At 47.6% G+C, this 22,245-nt stretch overlaps 2 protein-coding genes across 4 annotated transcripts in view; both read left to right on the top strand.

Annotated features, from left to right (window-relative positions):
- LOC125411485 (phenazine biosynthesis-like domain-containing protein 2) overlaps positions 1–2,500 on the top strand; it is a 29,236-nt gene extending 26,736 nt beyond the window's left edge. The window contains exon 10 of the mRNA XM_048451623.3: positions 802–2,500. Coding sequence (XP_048307580.1) covers positions 802–914 — 113 coding nt within the window. The 3' untranslated portion in view covers positions 915–2,500. The remainder of the gene's footprint in view (positions 1–801) is intronic.
- Positions 2,501–5,275: 2,775 nt separating this feature from the next.
- Positions 5,276–20,854, top strand: LOC125411484 (phenazine biosynthesis-like domain-containing protein 1). 3 transcript variants are annotated; one of them, XM_048451621.3, is made up of 10 exons: positions 5,276–5,419; positions 5,572–5,711; positions 10,148–10,247; positions 10,904–11,002; positions 11,651–11,760; positions 11,877–11,906; positions 15,821–15,909; positions 16,298–16,476; positions 18,226–18,288; positions 19,283–20,854. In XM_048451621.3, exons 2-10 carry the CDS (start codon positions 5,628–5,630, stop codon positions 19,393–19,395), a joined length of 867 nt encoding a protein of 288 aa, XP_048307578.1. In that variant the 5' UTR covers positions 5,276–5,419; positions 5,572–5,627; the 3' UTR covers positions 19,396–20,854. The 3 variants fall into 3 exon arrangements, with proteins under 3 accessions (XP_048307578.1, XP_048307577.2, XP_048307579.2); XM_048451620.2 differs by lacking the exons at positions 5,276–5,419; positions 18,226–18,288; XM_048451622.3 differs by lacking the exons at positions 5,276–5,419; positions 18,226–18,288; positions 19,283–20,854 and adding an exon at positions 17,604–18,124.
- Positions 20,855–22,245: the final 1,391 nt, after the last annotated feature.

The following is a 22,245-nucleotide window of genomic DNA, read 5'->3' on the forward strand; positions in this document are numbered from 1 at the left end:
TCTTTGGGTGCTGGGGGGTTGAGCTCGGGTCCTTCAGGTGCTCGACAAGTGGGATACCATGGAGTTATAGCTCCAGCTCTTGGCTTTTTGAGACAGAGTCCTGCTGTGGAACTTGGGGGGCCAGGTGTGTCCCTGCACCTGAAGGCCTGGTCCCCCAGGGTCACGGGACAGGAACTCGGCTGAAAGAAGCTACGTTAGCTCATCATCAGAGCTGTGATCCACAAGGATGAGCTCCTTCTGGAGGGAGGGCTCGGGCTCCGTGACCTTGATGTGGAGAACAGGTGTTTATCCTCTGTCCTGGCGAGTCTGACAACTCGCTAAGCATGGCGCTCCTGAGGACTGAGACTGCACCTCTCTTGGGCACCCGGCCTTGCAGTTGCTTTAACTTACCACAAGGAAACAGACTCCATTTGACTTTTCTGAGCTGAAAAGGAGCGGGGATCCTTCTCAGGTGGGGAAGGACCCCCTCTCTACAGCTTCTGAAACTACCCTTCCCCACCCCCATCTCTTCGCATACCCTTGAGCGTTCCTAGAGGAAGTTTTAGGTGGGACACAGCTGGGGCAATGCAGGAAGAAGCAGACAAGGCCCAGGAAGAGAAGAGCCGGGCACTGTGTGCACATCAGATGTGTGTGGACCTCTGGGTCTGCAGGAGGATGGGGTGGAGGTGGGAGGCACTATGAACACCTGAGGAATTTATTCTGGAAACTGGCTTGGGAGTTCCGGGTTTGTAACAATAAATCCTTCCCTGTGTTAATCACAGGGGATGCTCTTAACTGGCCCCACTCTGTGTTCTCTTTAAGCCTTTCAGTGTTCCCGCCGAGGAGGAGAACTGGACATTTCCCTGCGACCTGATGGGCGAGTTGACCTGAAGGGTGGCGCTGCTGTTGTCTTAGAGGGCACGCTGACCGTCTAGAGACGCGTCTGCACTTATGCTGACGGTCTAGAGACGCTTATGCACTTATGCTGATGGTCTAGAGATGCGTATGCGCTTATGCTGGGCTGTGGCCACCGCTAAACACGGTGTTTTCTCTATACTACAAAACAAACCAAAAACTAAACCAACAACAAATGCCCAGAGCTTGCTTCAGCAAGCCCACTAACCAGTGCCCTCAACTCTCTCATGAAGAAGAGAAAGGAAAGACAGTTGATGGAGGTGAGACAGCATCTCCAGACTCCTTAACTGGTGAAGGGCTCTGGCCTCTGCTTCTGTGCATCTTCAGGAATCCACAGCAGGCAGCGATGCTGCCATTTCTTTTGATTATGACTGACAATCAAAGTGAGAGAGCCATTGATAAGAATGGGAATGAAATTCAGATTTGGGCATGGGTACCCGATAGAAGATTTTATATATATATATATATATATATATATATATATATATATATATATATATATATACTTTCAATTTAAAGACAGAGTCCTACTGTACACTGTACAGCAGCCCTGGTCGGGAAGAAGCTCTCTATGTAGACCAGGCTACCCTCCAGTCAACAGATATCTACCTGCCTCTGCCTCTCGAGTGCTAGATTGATGATATGTTCCCTCATGCCCAGACTCATACCCTTCTAATACACACATTAACTCTGTGGAAATGCAGATCGAACACTAAGGAGAACAGCCAGTGAACTGTTAAGGAGGCCATACTACGGCTGTAGGGAATATGGAGTCACGTGACTGTGAAGACAGCAAAGGGAAACTGGGTGGGAAGGTCCAGAATAATCTTAGTGTCTCCGTACCAATCAGGACAAAACCCAGGAACTTGAAACAATGAGTGTCTGATTAGATTACGTGATGACACAAATAAACACTGAGAATGGTGTGATCTCTGGCCATTTGCCCCTCTGTGTCTTGGTGTAGGAGAATTATCTGTATTCTGTCAATCATATTTTAATAAAACGCTGATTGGCCAGGCAGGCAGTATAGGTGGGAAAACCAGACAGGAAGTAGAGGTGATGCAATGAGAACAGGAGAATTCTGGGAAGCAGAGAGGTTCCTCTGCCATTCCTGTGCAGACCACTGAAGAGGCAGCATGTAACCTGCCCAGCTGAGAAAGGTACGGAGCCATGTGCTAACATAGATAAGGATAATGGGGTAACATAAGTTATAAGAGTTAACAAGAAGCCTGACCTAATGGGCCAATCAGTTTATAACCTTATGGAGTCCTGTGTGTGATTTCTCTTTGGAATTTGCCGGCTGTTGGGGTACCGGGCGGGACGGAAACCCCAACAAGCTGGCCCTCATGCTACAGTGTCTTGAGAATGGTAACCCCAAAGTCTTCTCCTGGGGCTGGAGAGGGCTCAGAGGTTAAGAGCACTGGCTGGTCTTCTAGAGGTCCTGAGTTCAATTCCCAGCAACCACATGGTGACTGACAACCATCTGTAATGAGATCTGGTGCCCTCTTCTGGCCTGCAGGCGTACATGCCAGAACACTGTGTACATAACAAACAAATCTTTAAAAAAAAAACCTTTTCTTGTTTAATAAAGTGTGACTTAACATAACTATGAATTTGGTGAAATCTGTGGTAATGACTCCCCGTGGGTGACTTTGGAGTAGGATTTCCTCCTCAGGTTGACAAGATAATCTTAAACCTGGTGTTTAAGTACTTGGGAGGGAGAGGCACGAGGATCTGTAGTTCAAGGCGAACTTCAGCAGGGCCAATTATCAGCTAACCTGGGCCACCTGAAACCCTGTCTCAACAAAGAGTGTTTTGTAAGGCTGAATTCGCTACGTTAATTCTCAACCACTTCAAAAGCTGCAAGCTAGCGTGGTTTGGTGGAGCACATCTACAATTCCAGCACTTGTGCTGAGGCAGGAGGATTGTGACTTGAAGGACAGCCTGGGATGCATAGTCAGATGAACTCACAGAACAGAGTAGAGCAGAGACAAATGCTCACACACCCATCCGCAGGCCAATCCGGGTTTTTAAGCATCCCACCCCAAAGCCTAGTTTACCATTTACCAGTGTTCTAAGTGATGCTGGGGCTTGAAGCAGAGTCTTCTGCATGCCAGGCAAACTCTACAAACTGTGGGGTCGCACCCCCAGTTCTAGCATGTCAGTCCTCAGATCTTCCTGGGGGCCTAAAACTCAGAGAGTCAGTCTCTCCTCCCACCTTTGTGGGGCTGAACCCTGGTCCAAGCTTCTATTGCAAGGGCGTTCAGTTGTTGAGACGTCTCACTGTCCCCTGAATTAACTTTTATAACTCTGTACAGCAAAGCCAGTGACTCCGCTGTAGCCTCAGCTAATGGAGAAGCTGAGGCAGAGGGATCACTTAAGCCCTTCTCATCTCTTAAAAACATTAGGGCTTCAGGGTCGGGGAAGGGACATCCCTGTGTTATTAAAAAAAAATGTATGCTTAGCATACCTTAGTGCCTGCACTTCATACACATACACACACACACAACAGAGACATGGATACACACACACATGCACACACACACCAACATGTGATTTCAGAAACTATGTAACAGACACTTCATAAACATGCAGATATAGCTCCTGGTTACTGGTGTTCATGAATTTTTTTCTCTGGGGACCATTTAGCGAGAGCTGATGAATGGAACCAGTGAGGCTGAAGATCAGCAAACACTCAAACATAATTTTTGTATTATCTTGTTTTTGTTGAGGGGGAGATATCCCATTCAGGGCAGTCCCCTGTTACAGTCTCCCGACTCCTGGCATCATGGGCCTGTGCCACTGAGTCCGGCTCACAGACTTCCATATTAAATCTGTGAAAATCTGCTGCCAGGTCTGGAGACACAAGCCTGTAATCCCAGCTATTCGGGAAGCTGAGGCAGGAGGATTGCAAGTGGAAGGCCTGCCTAGGCTGCACGGACAGTTCAAGGCCAACATGAACAACATGAGATCCTGGCTCCACATAACAGGTAACCAAACTGAGTGGCAGAGCAGTTAGCAGTCGTGAGTGAGACCTGGGCCCCATCCCAGCCATGTAGAAGGGAACCACGTCCATTATAGAAGCTTTGTTCCTTTCTATGCTCTAATGTGCAGGTAGATAGGTGATGAGGAATTCCCCTCTGTATGCTGTGAGTAACACTGGTTAATAAAGAAACTGTCTTGGGCCTGCACAGGGAATAGAGGTAGGCAGGGGGAAACTAAGTTGAATGCTGGGAGAAAGGAGGCGGAGTCAGGAGAAACCTTGTAGTCCCTCCTCCCCCGCCGTGTAAGCCACAGCCATGTGATGATACACAGATGAATGGAGATGGGTTAAATTAAGATGTAAAAGTTAGTCAATAAGAAACTAGAGCTAGTGGGCCACGTAGTGATTTAATTAATACAGTTTCTGTGTGATTATTTTGGGACTGAGCAGCCCCCCAGGCTGCCTCCCCACCACAGATGTGTGCTGAGCATCTTACCACTCTAATCATCCAGCAGAGATTTGCTGTGTGCCAGAAGCTCTTTTAGCAGCTAAATAAATTCAAAAGGAGAAAGGGGAAGTTAGGTGTGGTGGCACAGGACCTTATTCCCAGAACTAGGTAAGCAGAGGCAAGTAGATCTCCGAATTCAAAGCCAGTCTTAAGATTCAGGCCATAAGGGCTGGAGAGATGGCTCAGAGGTTAAGAGCACTGATTGTTCTTCCAGAGGTCCTGAGTTCAATTCCCAGCAACCACATGGTGGCTCACTGCCATCTATAAATGAGATCTGGTGCCCTCTTCTGGCCTGCAGGCACACATGCAGACAGAACACTGTAAACAAAATAAATAAATAAATCTTAAAAAAAAAAGATCCAGGCCATAAAACATGCTTAGTTAGACCCTGCTTAAAAAAGAAGAGGGTGACTTGATATTGTTTCCTGCTGATGGAAACCCAATGTTTGCCAGTCTGTAATAGCGCACACCTTTAATCCCAGCATTCGGAGGCAGAGGCAGGTGGATATCTGAGCACAAGACAAGCATGATCTATAGAGTTCCAGGACAGCCAGGACTACACAGGGAAACCCAGTCTCTAAAAATAAGAATGAAACAAAGCAACCACCCACAAACAAACAAACAAACAGACAACCCAATGTTTACATTTTACCTATCAGACAACTGGGCAGTAAACTTTCAAATACTATGTGGGTTGGTGAATTCTTTTATTGTTTTGAGATAGGGTCTCACATATCCCAGGTTGACCTGGAACTCCCTGTGTAGCTGAAGATGGCTCTGAACCTTTCTCTTCCTCCTGTCTGTTTCCATGTGAGAAGATTACAGATGTGTGCCACCATGTCCTGTTTAAGGCCACTTGGTTTCGATCCAGGGCTTTGCGCAGGCTAAGCCAACACTAGCAACTGAGCTGGATCTGCAGACTTTTCACTTTCAGAGCTGGGACAGAAGCCTCAGCTCTATGCACACGAAACGAGTGCTCACTTGCCCAGCCCTGAGAGACTTTGCAACGGGGATTCAGCGCAAAGACTGAAAAAGTTAGCAGATTGCTGTCTTCAAGGAGAATTATGTTGGAATAATTGGCTTTGTATCTGGGAACCATTAACTGTGTGCTTGTGTGCACCAGTGAAACATTAACTTTTCGGCTTTTTTTTTCCCCTTTTCTTTTTTTTTTTTTTCTTAACAACAGGAAGCGAAGCAGGCTTCCAGCAAGGCAGGGACCTCACAGACAGAACGGGGAGGAAAATGAAGCTCCCGATTTTCATAGCAGATGCTTTCACGGCAACCGCTTTCCGTGGCAACCCTGCTGCCGTCTGCCTCCTGGAAAATGTAAGTACTCGCTTCTTAAGGGGCCAGGTCTGAAATTCCAGATGTGTTTAGAGCCCGTGACTTCTGGGAAAGAAGTGAGGCTACCCTGAGTGTTTGCCACTTCGGCTTGTGATCTTTGTCGTACCGCTGATGGTCATGTCTGCAGGTTATGACAGGAACGGCTGCACCTAGACCCAGTCAGAAGCACAGATTTCCACGTAGAGCAACTGGCGCCCATTAAAGAGGCAGCAGCAGCAGCCGCAGGAAGTGGGACTCATGCCTGTAATGCTGACGTTCCTAAGGATCAGGCGGGAGGGTCAGCAGTGTGAGGTTAGCCTGCATTATAGAGGAGGTCCTAGACCAACTGGGGCGACGTGAAGAAACCGAGCCATTTACAAAACCAAAATAAATAGGTATGCAAAACAGTATAAAAAGTAGCAGAAAGGCTTCTGGATAGCCATCAAAGTTTAGTTTTATACTAAATACGACTGAAAGTACATTTGTATCTGAGTCTAGGGACTCTCTCATGGAGGTTGGGAGAGATCTTTTGAGGCAAGATCTTGATTTCCAACCCTAGCTGACCTTAAATTCCCTATGTAGCTCAAGCTATCCCCAAACTCCAGCTGTCTTAGCCTCCTCCAGGCTGAGCAGTTCCAGGTTTGTGCCCGTTTCCTAGGCCACACTTACTGTAACTCCAGGGGATGCGTTGCTCTTCTGACCCCAGGAGTTCTGCACTCTGTGTACAAACACAGAGTTTGTCTGTGTACAAACCCAGACAGACAGACAGGCAGATTCATTCTCTCTCTCTCTCTCTCTCTCTCTCTCTCTCTCTCTCTCTCTCCCTCTCTCTCTCTCTCTCTCTCTCTCGACCTCCAAAGGCTCTACACTCAAGTGTACTGGCAGACAGACAGACACAAACATACACATACACGTATACTCTCTCAAAATAATCATCAAAATATTTTTTAAAATCTCTTTAGGATCAAGAAAATAAGGTACTTGTAAGAAATTCAGTAAAACCAGAAGGCATTGATCTCCAGTACCTAGAAAAGTTAGGTTGTCAAAAATCTTCATCGTATAAATAGCTCTTTTGCATGTGAGTGGTGGCTCAGCAGGTATAGTTCCTTGGTGCCAAGCCCAAAGACCAGAGTTCAATCCCTGAGAGTCCCAGTGTGGACCTCTGACCTCACAAGTGTGCTGTGACAGACACGTGCCTCCCCAAATAAATGAACTAGTTGAATTTATATTAGAAATTTATAGGCTTTTGTCAGGCATTGGGGGCACATGCCTTTAATCTCAGCACTTGGAAGGCAGAGGTAGGAGGATCTCTGTGAGTTCGAGGCCAGCCTAGTCTACAAGGGTTAGTTCCAGGACAGCTAGAATTGTAACACAGAGAAACCCTGTCTGGAAACAAACAATTAAACAGACAAAAAGAAGAACTATATCAGCTTTTGATTAGGATAATCACTAATGGGCTAGTTAAATAGTCCTTGGCCTTTTGGGTGAATGTTATATTGTTTCCTGGGCAGTAGGAAGCTGAGATCTTCCTCTGATGATTTATGTTGCTGGTCAACTTGACAAGCTCTGGAGTGGCCTTGGAGACACAGCTCTTGACGCCTGTGAAGGAGGCCTCAGATAAATTTACTAACTGTGGGCAGCACCGTGGGCAGTGGATGAAGTCCAGAGTGTGTATTGTTCGTTATGAGCATGGCCATGTCAAGGATCCCAGTGTTCAGAACCCTGGGAACTGTCGAAGAAGTCCCTGGGTGAGGCTCAGGGAAATGGCAAGGCAGTCCCCTGGTCTGTGTGTGAAAGCAGACAGAATGTCTAGAAGCATGGGGCTGCAACTTCCTCCTCCTGGGTTTGGTCACAGCCTAAGACTGTTCCCTACATAGACAGGGCAGGGATATCAGCTAAGCCCTCCTCCCAGTGCTGGACATTAACAGACATGCAGAGCTCCTTAGTGGGGTGGTAGCTGCCCGACTGGAGCGAGAACAGCCCACCACGTCTCAGCGTCTCTGTCTGTATGTCTGTTACTTCTTCTTTCCCTCGCCTCCCAGTCAGGTTTCTGGCCCTGGAAAGCCAGTACAGTTTCACGACGAGAATCCTTGGCTGCACAAGAGAAGGCAGGGGTGGGTGAAGGTGGGAGCCACGCCTGCCTGGTGAGCAGAGTCAGTTCAGTAGGGCTCAATTCCCAGCACCTACACTGAAAGCACCTGTAATCCCAGCATTCCTACCGTGATAGGGGAGCGAGAGACCAGAGACCCGTCTGGAAGCTTGTAGGCCAGCAACCCAGAGGTCGGGGTACAGCCACAGAAGCAGGGGTGCCCCGCCTTGTCTTTTGGCCTTCGACAGAAAATTGCCCTCTGACCTCCATAGCCATGCCTGCTCTCGCCCCTCCCACTTCTCTCTCGCTAAATACATTTAATAATTAAAAATTTAGTATGTGTTAATCAAATTTAGAAATTTTTAAATTATTGCCCATGCTTCCTGACTATGGCTGCTCCACACTTCTGCTGCAATGAGGAGAGTCCCCCTTCTCCAAGTAAGGACTATCTATTTGGCAGCAGTGGGGCTGTGATGGGTGAGGATGACAGGCCCTCTCTGTGTAGCCGTGGAATGCCTCTGAGATTTGAAGGATTTAAATCTTCAATAATAAGAATTTGCATGGCTCTCTAAATTCTCTTCCTCCCCAGAACATGAGATCAGTAAAATTTTCACTTAGGACTACAGGCATGTGCCACCAGCCTCAGCTTTATTTATTTAATTGCTTGAAAGGTCAGCAACGTGGCTCAGCCAGTGAAGGGGCTCGCCGCACAATCCTGACAACCTGAGTTCAATCCCTGGAGCCCAGTTAAAGATGGCAGGCTAGAGCCGATTCTGAAAGGTTGTCTTCTGACCTCCACATGCACACTGTGGCATGCATGCCCCAGAATAGTAAAGTAACTGGTTGGCATAGAAGAAAAGGCTTTTCTCTCAGAAACTGGCAGGGATCTCATTTTAAGTACTGTCGTGTGTTGGCACTGGAGAAGCTTTTTGTATGTACTAGTGGGTTTAACTTTATAAAAATAAAAAAATACTGGGGGCTGGTGAGATTGTTCCTTGGGCAGAAGCGCTTGTGTCGAGTCTGCTGACTGGAGTTCGAGCCTCAGGACCCACATATTGGGAGAAAAAAAATGTCTACATGCTTTTCTCTGGCCTCCACCAGGGAACCATGGTATTCAAAAGCATACATACAAGACCACTCCCACATTGTTGTGTGTGTGTGGGTTCTCTCCTGCCCAGTTCCCGCAATCTTTAAGTCCCAAAGAAATCACACAGAGGTCTACATTAGCTATAAACTGATTGGCCCATTAGCTCAGGCTTCTTATTAACTCTTATAACTTATATTAGCCCATTATTCTTGTCTATGCTAGCCACGTGGCTCGGTACCTTATTCAGCGAGGCAGTCACATCTTACTTCTTCTGTGTCTGGGTCATGACTGAAGAAATGGGACTTGCTTCTTCCCAGAATTCTCCTGTTCTCATTGACCCGCCTCTCTACTTCCTGTCTGGTTGTCCTGCCTATACTTCCTGCCTGGCTACTGGCTAATCAGCATTTATTTAAAATATAATTGACAGAATACAGACAATTGCCCCACACCACTTCCCCCGCTTAAAAAAAAACCCAAACAAATAAGAACTCAACAGAAAAACCTTAGACAACACCACATTTGTAATTTCTTTTTAAAAATGTAAATTTAGAGGAAAAACAGTAGGCGGTGACACATACCTAGAATCCCTGTATTTAGGAGACCAAGGAAGAGGATTGTGAGTTTATGTGTATGGAGATAACCTGGGCTACATAGCAAGTCCCAGGTACATATGGAGATAACCTGGGCTACATAGCGAGTCGTAGGACAGCTTGGGCCCTATAATGAGACCCTGTCTCAAGAAAAGCATAAAGCAAACCAGGCCTGGATGCGCAGGAGCCCCAACCCTAGCTACCCAAGAGGCTGAGGTAGACGAATCACAGGTTGAAGACCCCCCCTGGGCGTCTTAGAACTTGTCTACAAAGAAAAAGTAATTAACCAGTCAATTAATTAAAAATGGCTGTGACCATAGCACAGTGATAGAGTTGCTTGCCCAGCATGCCTGAAGCCCTGGGGTTGATGCTCTGCACGTGGGAAAAGGGAATAGAAAAGAACACAAGAGCTTTTCCTCGACAACAAACTGACATAGGGGAACCTGGCCCCACGCTCTGGATGTCCACTCCTGTAGCCTAGCACATTGTGATTCTCTAGAGGAGCTGGACGCCCGGATATCTGAAAAACTGCATAAACATGCCTCGAAATCCTTGGCATGTAACTAGCATTTCATAAGTCAAGGGTAAACCGCCCTGTTAACTAATGGTAGGTGGCCGAGCAAGGAAGTCTGAATGCTTCCAGAGTCTCCATAACCTGTTGTTCCTAATTAAGGCACTGGCTGAAGATGCCCATCAACAGATCGCGAGGGAAATGAACCTCTCTGAAACGGCTTTCGTCAGGAAACTGCAACCAAGCGACAACTTCACACAAAGTAAATGCACACTTTTCATAGGTTCCTGGGCAGCCGTGGAAGCCAAGTCTTGGGAGGGAGGTTAAGGAGATGTTTATATGTTAACTGCCGGCAGATAGCATGTGTGGGTTTTAGTTCATCTAGGAGGAGGTGTGTTGAAGTTCAGTCTCAGTTTATAGTTTAAGGTTTCCTAAGGCCATATATTGGAAAAATGGGTCCCCGGGGTAGCATATTGGTAGGTGGGTCCTGATGGGAGATAGTGGAGTAATGGCATCTCTGTGAGGGTCGGTTGGTATTTCAGGAGTGGGCTTCTGGACACGGGTCTTTGGCGCCCTCGTGTGTCTGTGCCTTGCCCTGAGCTGATGCAGTGACAGGTGGCAGCCCCTAGACCTTCAACCTCCAAGGCATGGGGCTACTACAGATATTTCCTCAAAGAGTCACCCAGCACGTTGAGTTCTGCTATAGCACCCTGAATGGACTAAGAGGGTGTTGGGGAACCTACTGTCTCAGCTCCAGACCTAGCCGCGGGGAGCCTGTGGATGTCTGTCCAGTCTGTGTTTGTCCTTTGACAACAGTTTGCTGTTAACCACACCAGTGAGAGACTTAGAAGATGCCGAAAGCTTAAGACTTGCCTCTGTGGGTCAACTTGTGTCTCTTTGGCTCTCCCTCCTTTGAAGGTTCCTGCTTTGGACTGAGGTGGTTTACACCAATGAGTGAGGTTCCTCTGTGCGGTCACGCCACCCTGGCCTCTGCGGCTGTGCTGTTTCACAAGATAAGTAATGTGGATTTTATTTTATGTATGCACATATATATATATTGGTTATGGTTTCGTTTTTTGTTTTTTTTTTTTGTTGTTGTTGTTGTTGTTTTCCCCTGAGCTCAGGTAGTCCTGACTGTTTTGGAACTCACTCTGTAGACCAGGCTGGTCTCAGACAGAGATCCTCTTGCCTCTACCTCCCAGTGCTGGGATTAAAGGTGTGTGTCCCCACAGCTGGCTCCCATATGTGTTTCTTTTCTGAGATAGTTATTTATGTATCCCAGGCTTGCCCTGGGTTCTCTATGTAACTATGGAGGATCCTGTGCTTTTGATCTTCCTGCCTCCATATTCCAGTGCTAGGATCCCACGTATGCAACACCAGCACGCTAGAGGTAGGAACAGGTGGCTCTTTGTGAGTTCAAAATCAGCCTGGCATGCATAGGGAGTTCCAGGCTAGTGGGGGTTCCATAGTTAAGGTCTTGACTTGAAAAATAAATTAAAATAGAAATTTTTTAAAAAAGCATTTAAAGTAGTCTGGTACTATAGCTCGGTGTTAGGTCACTTGCCCTGAATCTGTGTGATCCTAGACTCAGTCCCTAGCACTGGGGTTAGGGAAGTCCCCTGTACCGAGCTTATTTTCCTGATTCTTGATTCCTCCTCTGTCCAGAGAACACAAACAGCACTCTAACCTTTGTCACTATGAGCGGGGAGCTCAAGGCCAGAAGAGCAGAGGACGGGATTGTCTTGGACTTTCCTCTGTACCCAGCCTTCCCCCAGGTTAGCTCTTTCTTCCTATGTTTACATCTCATCTTAACACACACACTATAGCCACAAACTGCCTTGAGCCGTAGCTCTCCTGTTGAGCAATGACTGCATCTCTTTTCCTCTTCTAGGACTTCCATGAGGTGGAAGACTTGATAAAGGTTGGTGGAAAGTCCCCAGTGGGAGCCCTTTGACGTGGTCGTTTGCGTTTGAAAGCTCTGGTGTGATTTCGCTTTACCGCTCTAATTGGTGGTATGAGCCTGGGAGAGCAGGGCCGAAAAATGAGGTGGACTGAAGTCTCATGCAATAACCAACTTTCGTTTTGGTTTGGTTTTTGAGATAGGGATAGGGTTCCTCTGTGTAACTTTGGAGCCCCGTCCTGGAACTCACTCTGTAGACAAGGTTGGTTTTAAACTCAGAGATCCTCCAGTCTGCCTCCCTAGTGCTGGGATTAAAGGCACGTACCACCACCATCTGGCAATTCTGTGTTTTGAAGAAACTGAGGTCACAAGACTCTTGTCTTGTTTTCTTGGCGTATTCACATGAACACTCAGAATTCCCCTCATGTGACTCCATTCTTGGGCTGTGTTCCAACATAATGGGATCCCAAATTGGGCCGCCTACCAGTTGGAGGCATTGCAGTGGAAGCCTAGGTGATTTCAGATTAGAATGTTAGTATTGTGTCTGTTTGGTAAGATTGATCACTTCCATTGAATTGTAATCACTGTGTAGCCCAGGCTAACCTTGAACTTGCAATTCTCTTGCCTATGAAATGCTGGCTGGGATTCCAGGTTCATGCCATCACACCCAACTCATTTAACTATGAGCCATAGGACCTCCATAGAGGGGCAGGAGTAAGACAGAGTGTTTGGGGAGAGAGGGAGAGAGAGTTGAAGGAGGCAGTGAAGAAGGTATCAGGCATCCTCAGCCCCCTCAAACAATGAAAGGTTGGAGTTCTGTTTATTCCAGCAGGAAGGAGAAATCAGCCTGGGGTGACTGTGCTCATCCAAGTTCAAGTAGGAGAGATGGGAATTTTCTTCTTTTAAAAATTCCTTTACAAGTTCATACCTCTGTACAGCAAATTTAGTCTTATTGACTCCCCTAACCCTCTTTCCTCTCCCTCGCCCACTGAAACACTTCTTCCCAACCATTTCCCTACCTTTCACACCTGTGTGTGTGTCTGTCTGTGTATCTGTGTGTGTGAGTCTGTGTGTGTGTGAGTCTGTCTGTCTGTGTGTGTCTCTGTGTCTGTCTGTCTGTGTATCTGTGTGTGAGAGTCTGTGTGTGTGTCTGTGTCTGTCTGTGTATCTGTGTGTGAGAGTCATGTGTGTATGTGTGTCTGTGTCTGTCTGTCTGTGTATCTGTGTGTGTGTCTGTTTGTGTTTCCCAATGAGTTTGAAAAGAATTCCTTATGTTAGCACTGGGTGGTAGTGGGCGTTATTTACTGGAATCTGGGCAGTTTGTCAGTGGTCATATTCAAAATGTCAAATATCAATGGTCACTGACAAAATGACACCCTTTCTTCAGTTGCCACTACCTGCCAATAGTCAGTCATGGAAGCTGTGGACCTCATGAGCTTCTCCCTCGTCCATGATGAAATGTTGACCAGTCTGATGTTGTGCCTATAGCCATAGCTGCTGTGATGTTCATGAGCCCATAAGTACAGTGGCTGTATCATGTCTAGACACACAGACACAGATAGACAGACAGACAGACAGACAGACACACACACACACACACACATCTACAACACTCTTCCCACCTCCCCCTTATTGTGCTCTCTGAACCTTCAAAGCAGATAATAGATGTCCCAGTTAGGGCCAAACCCTCAAAAGCCACTGAACGGCAGCTTTGGACCAGTGAACGAGTCTCTGCGTTAACCACTGCTTACTGTGAAACTGAGCTTCTCTGACAACGGCTGAGAACAGCACAGCACTAACCTATAGACATAAACCTATAGACATACTCAGACAGTTGTGTGACTCCTGGCCATTTACCCAAACCACAGTAGTAGGTCCCCTCTTAGGGGGACCTTCCCAGTCCTGGGCACTTATCACGGTGCACAATATGAGACATGAGCTCTATCCTGCAAGCAGGCCTGTAGTCTGATGCGAAAGTGGTTAATCTCACCCATTACAGTCATGCCGCTATAGCACCAGCCTTGGATTTTCTATAGGAAAGACCAGTCTGTGAAATCTGTAGACAGAAGGTGGAGAGAAGGGTTGGAAAAAGCTGGCAGCTGTCATTCTTGCCAATTTGAGTAGTGGACAATAAGAGTGAGGAGCGGGGCAAAGGAAGTCTGGGTACGACCCACGAGGACAAGGAATATAGCCTGGTCTCTTCGTAGGGTGTGAGCCATCACTACCGCCATCATTAGGAAGAAGGTAGTTGTGAGAGCCTGCTCTGTGGATGGCGCCACGTGCTCAATGTCTTACCCACTATCTCACTTTTATTCTCAATGTCACCGGGTGAGATACGTCCTGCAGTTGTCTTATAGAGGTCCTAGACCCCAGCTGTATAGGGGAAGAAGGAAGGGACGATATCAGAGCAAGGCAGGCCATGAGGAAAACATTTGGGACTCTGCTGAGAACCTCCCACGTGTGTATGACTGCCCTTTCCTCTCCTGTTGCTGTGGGACTGATGTTAACTGGAAGAGGTGAACACGTGATTGCTTCCCCTAGAAGGGCACCCAGAGTAGACCAAAGAAAGTTCCATGGCGTCTAGCTTGGTGAGCAGATGACTTTGACGTGACCCCTTCCAGCAGCAAGGGCGACTCAAAAGGAGCTGCGTCAGCAAAAAACCCTTTCTAGCAGTGGGGGACAGCTCACAGAAGCTGCCGCATGCCTGGAGCTCCCGGTACAACCTGTGGGCTGCTCCACCGGAGTCTCCACTCTGGAACAGCTGCTGACGCTGTCATTGCCATAGGGACGAGACTTGTGAGTCCTGCAATTTTCTGGGTTTTCTGAACTTTGTAGGTATCTTTAGCTTCTTGAACCTGTGGAGCCTTCCTCCTCTCTCCAGGAGGGAATATTCAATTGGGAGGAACTAGCTACACAACAGTAGTTAGCATTCAAGGCAGAAGGGCCTCAGCCGTGGAACAGGAGCATCTCAGTGCTTAGAGGCGAAACCATTTAGTGGTGGCCACATCACTATTCCAAACCGAGGCTGGGCCTGGTACCCAAAGGAGAGAGCTAACACCGGGACTTGTCCTCTGACCTCCACGCTTGAGCCCCCACCCAACACACACACACACACACACACACACACACACACACACACACACACACACACAGAGAGAGAGAGAGAGAGAGAGAGAGAGAGAGAGATTTTTAAAAATAGCGCCAGAAAGTCTCCTGTGTCACCTCCCCCCTTCATCAGGGTTTACAGGTATGTGTATGTGGCCACACCTGGCTTTCTATGTAGGTGCCGGGGATCCGAACTCAGGTCCTGATGCATGAACATCAAGTCTTCTTATTTATCTCTCCATCCCCAACCTCCTTTAAAGCAGGGCCTTTCTTTGTTCTGGAACTCACCAATTAGGCTAGTCACTAATTATCTAGTCAGCCAGCTCCAGGGGGCCTCCTGACCCTGTCTCCACAACAGAGAGATAACAACTGATGGTCACCACTCCTGGCCCAGGGAGGTGGTGACACACTTCTTTAATCCCAGAATTTAGGAGGCAGAGCTCTGTGAGTTCAACACCAGCCTGGTCTACAGAGCAAACTGCAGGACACCCAGGGTTGTTACACAGAGAAGCCCTGTCCTGGAAAACAAAAGCACAGATTGTGGGGCTTGCTCTCGGGTCCTCGTGTTTGCAAAGCAGGCACTTTGCCCACTGAGCTCTCTCTCCGGCTTGATCATGAACCTCTCGTGCTTTTGCATGGTTTGTGTGGTGCTATGGCTCCATGCCTGCTAGGCAGGAGGTTGGAGATTGGAGGCCGGCTTGAAGGAGTGTGTTCTCTCCTGCCATTTGGGTCTAGGTGACTGAATTCAGGTTATGAAGCCTGACAGCAAGCACCTTTACTCATCAAACCATCTTGCTGGCCCTCTGAGGTATTTTCAATCTGTTGCACAGACGGCCATAGGTGACACCGTGGTCCAGGATATCCGGTACTCTCCAGATACCCGAAAACTCCTGCTCCGGCTCAGCGATTCTTACGACAGGTAAATGCTGTGTTTAACCACTTACATGCCAGCACCCAGATTCCCAGCTCTGCTTCAGTTAGGCTGTGTTGTCTCCAGTGCATGGCTGACCTTTCTTTTCTTCTGAGTCAGGGTCTCCCTATATAGCTCTGGCTGTCCTGGAACTCACTCTGTAGACCAGACTGACCTTAAACTCATTGAGATCCACCTGCCTCTGCCACCAGAGTGCTGGGATTAGGGACATCTACCATCATGCCCGGTCCAACCACTTTCTTTTCCATAGGTAGATGTCAAAGGCAGGCTCTCCCTTCCCTCTGCGGAGCCATCTGGGCACAGTTCAGCCTCTTTCCCATTCTGCGAAGGGGGTGATCTGAAAATGCTTATTCTGAACCTGCTGTTTGTGCTCGAGGTCCTTTCTGGAGACCCTGAGGGTGAACACAGAACCTCTGCCTCGAATGGAAAAGACAGGGAAGGTGAAAGGACTCATTCTCACTCTCAGAGGAGAGCCTGAGGGGCAGACACCCCACTATGACTTCTACTCCCGGTACTTTGCACCATGGGTTGGTTTGCCTGAAGACCCCGTGACAGGTACTCTTTACTTACTATCAGAGGTGACTTAACCAGGGAAGGGGAGAGTACAAATAGCTACCCACTGTGAGCGCTTGGTGCTAAGATGTGACAGCATCCAGAACCACCTGAGAGGTGGGGCTCTGGGCACAACTCTGAGGGGTTACCTTGACTATGTTCATCCAACTGGGATCCTGGCTAGCGAATAGGGAAGGAAAGGGTTTATTTGGCTTACACTTCCACAGTGCAGTCCATCACTGGAGGTCAGGACAGGAACTCAAACAGGGCAGGAACCTGGAGTCAGGAGCTGATGCAGAAGACATGGAGGGGAGCTGCTTATGGGCTTGCTCCTCATGGCTTGCTCAGCCTGCTTTCTTATAGAACCCGGGATCACCAGCCCAGGTATGGCACCACCTACAATGGGCTGGGCCCTCCCTACTAATTGAGAAAATCCCTTACAGCCAGAGCTTGTGGAGGCTTTTTCTCCACTGAGGTTCTCTCTAGTGACTCTAGCTTGTGTCTCGTTGTCATAACCTGGCCAGCACACTATGGCCGCATGCATGCACACAGCTGCTTCCCTGAGACTGACAAGCAGTGCGCTTTGTGTGTATTATTTTCTGGAAGGTGAAGGCCTTTGTATTAGCTAGGGTAGAGTGGCACCGAGGGCCCTGGGACTTGGGGAGCTTTCAGTGCCCAGTCCTGGATAAAGCAGACTGTTGAGGTTACCATACTTAGATATCCCATGATGCTCAGTAAGCTTGCCCGGTGGGTGAGAAGAGAGAACTTCCTTCTTTTTCTTTTTTCCTTCCTAAAGACTTTCGGCCAGTTATAAATAAGTTACGACTTTTTTACTCTCTTCTCCCCACCTCCTGTTATTCAAGACAGGTTTCATATAGCCCAGCCTGATCTCAGACTCCCTTTATAGCTTATAAATCCTCAAAATAGGCTCCAAGAATCCTGATGTAGGACTACAGGCCTTCACCACTATGCCTGGCATGAATGTATACACACACACACACACACACACATATATACACACACATATATGTGCCCAGCACACTGAACAACAGCAAACCCTGGTGAAAGGAATGCTCTTTTTGTCCACAAAGCCCTACAAGGCTGACCCTGTGTCTGACTTCCTTTTCTAGCGTATGTGCTCTAGAAAGAAGACACTATGTTCCCTGAAAATTATAGAAAGATGTATACGAAGGTCCTGAATTTCCTATCAAGAGCTGACAATGCTCCCTGGAGAGGTGACTGAGTTGTTAAGAGCAGATGCTGCTCTCACAGAGGACCCGAGTTCAATTCCCAGAGTTTATGTTAGGTGGCTCCCCACTGCCTCTAACTCCAGCTCCAGGGGAAAGAGCTGACAAGGAATGGTAGAGTCAAATGAAAGACCAAAGACAGGTATGGCAGTCCACACCTGTTATCCCAGCACTTGGGAAGCAGAGGCAGAAGACTCGGGAGTTCAAGAGCAGCCTCAACTTCATAGAGAATTCCAGCCAGCTCGAGCTCCATGGAAACAAGCAAGCAAATCCCTGGAGTCTAATCCTCCAGAAGCAGTAAGACATGGTAGACAAGTTGGGAAAGCTGATTCCTAAGCCCTGCCTTCCTATCCTTACTGCAGACTCTGCTGTGGCCCGGCCCCGCTGACTTTAGGATTAGATCCTCTAAGGTTTAGTCGACTGGCTAGGTGACTTATCACTTAACACAACCAGGGACACACACTTCCATCTTCTTTGCCTGTTCTCATAGCGCCTTACTTTTCAGGAGCTGCACACACTGTTCTGAGCAGTTACTGGTCCCAGCAGCTTGGGAAGAGAGAAATGCGAGGTAGGACGGTCACTTCCCTCTCCCCTCCTCGTTGGGTGCCTGGGTGTTAAACTCAGGGCTTTGCAAATACTCAACCGTAGAGTCCTAGTCCCTCCATTAACTATTTGGGACAGGGTCTTGCTATGTAGACCAGGCTGGTCTCCAGTTTACACAGACCCCCTAAGGGCTGGGATTGCAAAAATACTATGCCCAGCTCAAATTTCTCATTTGCCTCGTTTTAGGCCCCTATCTATTCTCATGTGCACTAGCTCCTTAAAAATGTAATAAGAGCTGAACTGGTCGGTAGTGGTGCACGCCTTTAATCCTAGAGGCAGAGACAGTCGGATATCTGAGTTTGAGACCAGCTTGGCCTATGGAGCTAGTTCCTGGACAACAGCCGGGGTTACACAGGGAAACCCTGTCTCATTAAATAAATAAATAAATAAATAAATAAATAAATAAATAAATGGTAGCTCTTATGTTATCCCTCACGTGAAATATTCCTGAATCATCTTCCCTTCAGTGGCCCCTCTCCCCCCAGCCCTCTCCAGCCCTGCTTCCCCAAACACAGGTATTTCTAATACAGTAAGCACGCTTGATGAGTGTAATTAGCTTGCTATGTAACTTCTGAGATCGATGAGCCCTTTTCTCTCTCCTTGGTGAGTGTAATGTCTTCCTGAGCTCCTAGAAATCTGAGGTCATGCCTTTTGTGGGCCTGGCACATACGATTACTTTAATATGTTATGAGAAAACAAACTCCTTCTGTTTAATTCAGAGCTGAGGTGGGCTCACTAAAAGGCCCAGGAAGGGAAGGACTGGGTAGCATGCACATCAGTTGTGTGTGGACCTCTGGGTCTGCAGGAGGATGGGGTGGAGGTGGGAGGTACTATGGACACCTGAGGAATTTATTCTGGAAACTGGCTTGGGAGGAGTTCCGGGTTTGTAACAATAAATCCTTCCCTGTGTTAATCACAGGGGATGCTCTTAACTGGCCCCACTCTGTGTTCTCTTTAAGCCTTTCAGTGTTCCCGCCGAGGAGGAGAACTGGACATTTCCCTGCGACCTGATGGGCGAGTTGACCTGAAGGGTGGCGCTGCTGTTGTCTTAGAGGGCACGCTGACCGTCTAGAGACGCTTATGCACTTACGCTGGGCTGTGGCCGCCACTAAACATGGTGTTTTCTCTACACTACAAAACAAACCAAAAACTAAACCAACAACAAATGCCCAGAGCTTGCTTCAGCAAACCCACTGACCAGTACCCTCAACTGTGGAGAACAGAAAGGGAAACCATTTGATGGAGGCAGGATAGCATCTCCAGGCTCCTTAGCTGATGAAGGGCTCTGGCCTCTGCCTGTGTGCATTTTCAGGAATCCACAGCAGGCAGCGATGCTGCCACTTCTTTTGATCATGACTGCCAATCAAAGAGATCAAAACGCCTTTAATCCCAGCATTTGGGAGGCAGAAGCAGGACAGCCAGAGCCACACACAGAGAAACCCTGTCTCAGAAAAACCAAAACAAACAAACAAAAAAAACCAAAACAAACAAACAAACAAAAAGCAATCCATTGATAAGAAGTCAGATGAGGCCATTTAAATTTAGGCACGGATACCTGATAGAGTATCTCACAGACATTCAGAAGAGTTAATAGCTGCATAGAAAAGCAATGTTGGTAAAATCCCATCCCTGTGGGCCACATAAACATTTCCTCCCCATTCCCTATGTTTCCAAAGATAAACTGAGGTACAATGCTATCAGAGTTCCCCCAGGGCACCAATGAGCTATTGGTCTTACTTCCAGAGCATAAGTGAGGGGTTACTTACAGAGTGTGGGTGTGGCCTCCTGAAATGTGGCCCCTTGAAAGGCTTTATCCGTCAATGATGATGACTATCCTATAGTGGCAGAGATGGAATCCCTGGGGCCTCAGTCTTTGCTGGCCTGTATCTCCTAGCCCCTTGCTGGGGCCCTTTGCGAGTGCATTGTTTATCACAGGTGGGAAGAAGCTAGATCCTCAGGTGAGGGTCCTGTGACCTCCCCAGCCCTGCAGGGAGGAGAGGGAACAGTTCACTAGCCCAGCTGGGATGAACCTTTGCAAGTGGGCACAGCTGAACTCCTGAAGACTGCAGTTGCTTGTCTCAGTATCATCCTGAGCAACGTGCAGGAAAACATTTCACGATGTAATCGTGCTAGGAAAGGAAACACGGGGAGGCCGAGAACTGTTAGGGAGGTTGGCCTATGATTGGTGGAGTGTTTGGATTTGTGTGGGCTGTAAGGAGAGCAAATTGGAACAGTTCATTTTTTGCGGGGGGACAATGTAAAGGAATTTCAGTGTAGCTAAAAAACAAAACAAAACATAACAACAACAACAACAAAACCCAATGATTTGGGGGCTAGCAAGATGGCTGAGTGAATGAAGCGCTTGTCATTAAGGTTGACAACCTGAATTTGACTTCTGGGACTCAGAAATAGACAGAGAACACACTCTGCACGTTTTCCTCTGACTCACATGCACATAGATGCTGTAGCGTGCACACACCCACACATATATGTGCATATACAAAATAAACAAATAAATGTGATAAAAATAATTTTCTCCATTTTTTTTTTGTCGGGCAAAACCCAGAAAATTAATAGAAGAAAGGATGTATTAGGTGGAGTTAGGGCTTGATGGGTAAACGACTTGCCAGGCAAGCCTTTTGGTCGAGTTTGGGTTCCTGTAATCCACGTAAAAGATGGATGCAGTGTAGAGCTGCTATACTCCCAATACACCTTAGTCAGGATGGGCGAATCCACCCTACCCTTATCCTTCCATCCCCACTATCCCCTCCACCTACCTAGAACCTCACAGACCAACTGTACACACGCACACAGCACAGTGGCAAACACTTAGAGAGACTCGGCCTCAAGCAAAGGTAGCAAGTGAGAACCAGTACTATGGGGATTTGCTACCATCCTGCCAGGCACCGCGGCACACACCTGTAAAGCTGGCGCGAGTGAGGGGAAGGCAGGAGGATCAGAATTTCAAGGTCAGTGGCAGCTATCTCTCTAGCCAATGAATTTGAAGCCAGCCTGAGCTCTCTGAGATCCTGCTTCAAAAACCCAAAACTACAACAAACAAGTTAGACTCTATAGAAAGGACGTGGGAACCCCAGCACAATTGTAAGTCGGGTTCCCTGAGCAGGACTCCTCCTTGCTAGAAAAGCAAAATCACCAGCCCTCTTCTGGACCACCTGTGTCTGGAGTTCTGCAGTCTAGGGCCAGTACTTGGAGCTTTAACAATCAATCCCTCCAGGCGATGGGTTAGTGTGAGGCCCGCCCTGAATTTGGGCTTCCAGATGTGGTGGCCATTTCCCTCTCTCGCTGGACAATCACCTAAGCGGCTCGATGGCATTTAAAAGTGACAGCTCAGATGCTCCCCGCCTGTACCGATGTACTTGCTGCTTAACAGTGCACTTTTTCACGGGTTGGCTTTGTGCTAGCGTCCGGCCCTGTCTGGCAGAGAAAAATTAGCTGTGCTCAGGTGGGAGCTGTTCTGTAATGTGCTAGTAACAAACAGATTAGTTAATCAGCCATGATTTATTCATGATGAATTAATTATGCCTGGGTGTGCACTTCTGATAGCTAAATGGAGCTTTAAAGGCATTATTTTATTAAGTGTGCTGGTGTTAATTGCAGACACAGAAGGATCACTAATTAAACATACAAACTGTGTGCAGCACAAGTTGGGTTGCTGAGGCCACAAAAACAAACAAAACAACTCACCATTTCTTTTTTAAAAAAAAAGGCGAACCAAAACAAACTTTATTTTGTGCAACATTAAAGAGTTCTCTTGGCTTTATTAATTAATCACAGTAATGCCTTTCAGCAGGAATTGGCTCCATACATCCATGTACAGTGCTCTCTGGTTAGTCCTTGTTAAAGGGAACATATTGTTTGGTCACGTGATGCAGTCTGTTTATACTTCCTTCTGTTGGCGATG

The sequence above is a fragment of the Myodes glareolus genome, chromosome 18 (assembly GCF_982192425.1).
Source record: "Myodes glareolus chromosome 18, mMyoGla1.1, whole genome shotgun sequence".
NCBI lineage: Eukaryota > Metazoa > Chordata > Mammalia > Rodentia > Cricetidae > Myodes > Myodes glareolus.

What these genes read in the sequence shown, in the direction of transcription:
- LOC125411484 (XM_048451621.3), top strand. Translation starts at nt 5,628, where the DNA reads ATGAAGCTCCCGATTTTCATAGCAGATGCTTTCACGGCAACCGCTTTC. An exon ending in TGTACCCAGCCTTCCCCCAG is followed by an intron (nt 11,761 to 11,876) that starts GTTAGCTCTTTC and finishes TTCCTCTTCTAG; the next exon opens with GACTTCCATGAGGTGGAAGA. An exon ending in TGGGAAGAGAGAAATGCGAG is followed by an intron (nt 18,289 to 19,282) that starts GTAGGACGGTCA and finishes GTTCTCTTTAAG; the next exon opens with CCTTTCAGTGTTCCCGCCGA.